Source organism: Capsicum annuum, chromosome 8 (assembly GCF_002878395.1).
Source record: "Capsicum annuum cultivar UCD-10X-F1 chromosome 8, UCD10Xv1.1, whole genome shotgun sequence".
NCBI lineage: Eukaryota > Viridiplantae > Streptophyta > Magnoliopsida > Solanales > Solanaceae > Capsicum > Capsicum annuum.
The window spans coordinates 48719828-48724054 of NC_061118.1; the positions used below are offsets into that span (position 1 = coordinate 48719828).

At 41.8% G+C, this 4227-nt stretch overlaps 1 protein-coding gene across 1 annotated transcript; it reads right to left on the reverse strand.

The window, feature by feature from the left end:
* Positions 1-2689: 2689 nt before the first annotated feature.
* LOC107861159 (craniofacial development protein 2-like) lies at positions 2690-3250 on the reverse strand. The gene has a single exon (XM_016706532.2). The coding sequence runs from the start codon at positions 3248-3250 to the stop codon at positions 2690-2692; it is 561 nt and encodes a 186-aa protein (XP_016562018.2).
* Between the last annotated feature and the right edge of the window lie 977 nt (positions 3251-4227).

A 4227-nucleotide genomic window follows, 5' to 3' on the forward strand; every position in this document is an offset into this window, starting at 1 on the left:
GGTGTTCATCCTTGGGTTTCCTTTCACCCTTGGAGTTCAAGAACCTTTTTTAAACTACAAGTTTACTGATTTCATGATTTATATGTTTGAATTGGATTGTGTTCATGTATGTACTGATCTATGTTTTTCAAGCAAAGACTCATTACATGTTTTAAGTGATTTAACTAGCAAGTATATAGAATTATGTGATCCTCATGTTAAACCCTTGAATTGGAAGTTGAGTGTTGTACCCATGATGTTTATATCTTGATGAATTCCAACAACAAAAACAACAACAAACCCAGTGTATTACCACATAGTGAGGTCTGGGGAGGGTAAAATGTACGCACTCTATACCACTACCTCCGGAGAGGTAGCAAGGTTGATTTTGATAGACCCCCATCTCAAGACAAAGAATAATAAGTAAATTCATAATAAAGCATGAAACACGTTGGAACAATAAAAATAAGGAACCCACATAGTAGAAACCTATACAAACAAACCAAAGGCAGCCTCACTTACAATACCCCCACCCAAAGCTCTCCTAGCTTCCGACTACAGCCCACCTGTAGGCACTAACCTTCTACTCTTATCTGCGTCCTCCACACCTTCCTATCTAGTGTCATGTCCTCCATAAGCTATAACTGCTCTATGTCTCATCTAATCACTTCCCTCTGATAGTTCTTTGTACTACCCCTACCCTACCTGATACAATCCAAAACCAGTCTTTCACACCTACGAACTGGGGCATCCGCGCCCCTCCTACTCATATGCCGGAACCATCTCAACTAAACTTCCCACATCTTGTCCTCCATCAAAGCCACTCCAAACCTCTTTCGAATAATCTCATTCCTAATCCTACCACTCCTAGTAAGCCCACATATCCAATGCAACATTCTCATTTTTTCCCCCTTCAATTTTTGGATATGGGCATTCTTTACCGGCGAAAACTCCGCTCCATATAACATGGTTGGATGGACTGCCACTCTATAAAATTTTCCTTTAAGTTTGAATGGCAATTTCTTATCACATAACACTCCTGAGACTAGCCTCCACTTCACCCAACCTACCCCAATCCAGTGGGAGATATCCTCACCAACGTCATTATTTCCCTAAATCAAGGACCCGAGATAGTTAAAACTATCCCTCCTACACACTACCTGAGAGTCCAACCTAACTACCAACTTGTCCTCTTGTCCCAAGTCATTAAACTTGCATTCAATATACTCTGTCTTGCTCCTACTCAACCTGAACCCTTTAGACTCAAGTGTTTGTCTCCAAACTTCTAATTTATCATTCACACCTCCCCGCATCTCATCAATCAACACTACATCATCCGCAAAAAGAATGAACCAAGGCACAATACCCTAAATACGTCACATTAAAACATCCATCACTAAAGAAAACAGAAAAGGGCTAAGAGTCGATCCCTGATGCAACCCTGTTAGGACCAGAAAATGCTCAGAATCTTCTCTCGCCATCCTCACCTGAGTCTTAGCTCCTTCATACATGTCCTTAATCAATCTGATGTATTTCACCGGGACCTCACTCATCTCCAAGCATCTCCAAAGAACCTCCCTAGAAACTTTGTCGTATGTCTTCTCCAAGTCGATAAATACTATGTGGAGATCCTTCTTCCTTTCCCTATACTACTCCACCAGTCTCCGTACCAGGTGAATTTCCTCCATCGTCGAGTGATCGGGCATAAAGCCAAACTAGTTCTTCAAAATAGACACTATCTTTCTCAATCTCCGCTCTACCACACTCTCCCTAATCTTCATAGTATGACTCAACAACTTAATACCCCTATAGTTGTTGCAACTCTGAAGGAATCATGGTGCTCCACCTCTACGGGTCAGGCATTTTTACAATTTTGAAAATGCCATTAAACAATTTGGTCAACCAACTTAAACCAGCTCTTCCCACAAACTTTCAAAAGTCCACAGGGATCTCGTCAGGCCCTGTTGCCCTACCCCTCCGCATTCTGCGAATAGCCTCACTGACCTCTACCACCTTAAAATACCTACAATACCAAAAATTGTGACACCTATCTGAGTGCTCTAGCTCCCCTAACACAATATCCCTGTCCCCCTCTCATTTAAAAGTCTATAAAAATACGACTGCCATCTTTTCTTAATATGAGCTTCCTCCACCAGCACACTACCACTCTCTCCCTTAATGCACTTCACTTGGTCTAGGTCACGACCCTTTCTCTCCCTCGCCTTAGCAAGCCTATACAACTTTTTTTCTTCACCTCGCTCCTCCAACCCCGTATACAAGCTCTCAAAAGTTGTCGTCTTAGCAGCTGTAACTGCTAACTTAGCCTCTTTCCTAGCTAACTTGTACTCCTTCTTACTATCTCACTTATCCTCTTCATCCGCATTCTCAACCAACTTAGCATACACCTCCTTCTTATGCACCACTTTCTTTTGTACTTTTTCATTCCACCATTAATCCCTCTGCTGCTGACCGACCCGGCCTCTCGAGAAACCTAACACCTTTTTAGATGTGTCCTAGATACACCTAGTAGCCCTATCCAACATACCATCCACATCGCCCCTACATTACCAAACCTCTATTTCCGCCACCTTCTCTCCTATCTCCAATGCACTAATCGGAGTCAAGCCCCCCACTTAATTCTAGGATGCCCTTTCTCTCTCTTCCTTTTCCTATTCTTTTTAAAGCCCAAATCCATTGCTAGAAGCTTGTGTTAGGTCAAAAGGCTCTCACCCAGGATGGCTTTACAATCCTTGCACAACACCCTATCCCCCTTCCAAAGTAGCAAAAAGTCAATCTGTGTCTTATCTATTATGCTTTGGAAGGTGACCAGGTGATCTTCCTTCTTCAGAAACCTCGAATTCACTACTACCAACCCAAAAGCCCTCGCAAAATCCAATAAAGCAACTTCCTCATCATTCCTCTCCCCAAAACCATAACCCCTATGCACATCGCTATAGCCCCCTGATACCACCCTGATGTGACCATTAAAATCCCCTCTTACAACAATCTTCTTAAAGCTAGGCATGCCTCTTACCACCTCGTCCAAAGCCTCCCAAAACTGCTTTTTCTCCTCCCCATCCAACTCCACCTGAGGCGCATAAACACTACACACATTCAAAGTATATCCCCCAATGACTAACTTAATTGTCAGCAGCCTATCGTTGACCCTCTTAATCTCCACTACTTGCCCTCTAAGTTCTTTATCTACTAAGATGCCAACTACATTCCTACGCCTATCACTCCCCAAGTACCAAAGCTTGTACCCATCCATATCCCTAGCCTTAGACCCTACCCACTTGGTCTTCTGAACACATGCAATATTAATTATCCTCTTTCTAAGAATCTTCACTAGCTCTATTGACTTATCCTGAAGGGTTCCTATGTTCCAAAACCCCACCCTCACCCTATCTATACTAGTAACACATCTACCTTTACTACCCTTCACTCCATACTCCACCATGACCTAACACCATATGTTTCCCCCAGTTCCAAACAGTCTTCCCCTCTTCCCCCACCCTAATAGCCAACCTCAGGCCCAAACCCCTCGGACATAACCTTACCCTATCATCACCGCCAAAAGCCTTCCCTTAAGAAAAACAAACAAAGCAAGAAAAAAAACTAAACTATGATACAAACAAAACACTAAACTAAGATAGCAAAAAAAACTAAATATCAGGAAATATAGGGTACACAAATGGCCTAGCACCAAAGACAAAAAAAACAATAGTAAAAGTAGTGCAAGATAGGACAACCAATAAATATCTTGATCAATTCCATGTACATTAATTATTCTCCCCAAGTGTTTGATAGAATGCCTATGTCAATTGAGTACTGAATTCATGACATGTTACCATGTGGTCCAATTAATGTAAAAGTTCATGCCTCTCAAGTGTTTGACAAAATGTCTAAATAAATGCAAGGTTGACAAGTAACTAATATAATGCCTTCAAGATTTTTGCCATATTTTACTGTTGATGCTATCGAGTGCTGGGGGTATTCAACACCCGACAATCTAGCTATTTACCTAGAATTACAGTATACAGAATAGTCTCAATAATGTTATGAGTAGTAGTACTCATTTAGTTATAGAACTCAATGAACTCAGTCCAGTTCAGCCAGTCAACACGATCATTATTAGTTAAGTCAAGCCCATTACAGTCTAGAGATTAGTTTTTTGTCCATTTAGTTGGGAGTAGTATTCAGCACCAAGCAAACCCAGGGATATGGGCATTCCTGCCAGTAGAGGGT

What these genes read in the sequence shown, in the direction of transcription:
- LOC107861159 (XM_016706532.2), bottom strand. Translation starts at nt 3,250, where the DNA reads ATGGATGGGTACAAGCTTTGGTACTTGGGGAGTGATAGGCGTAGGAAT.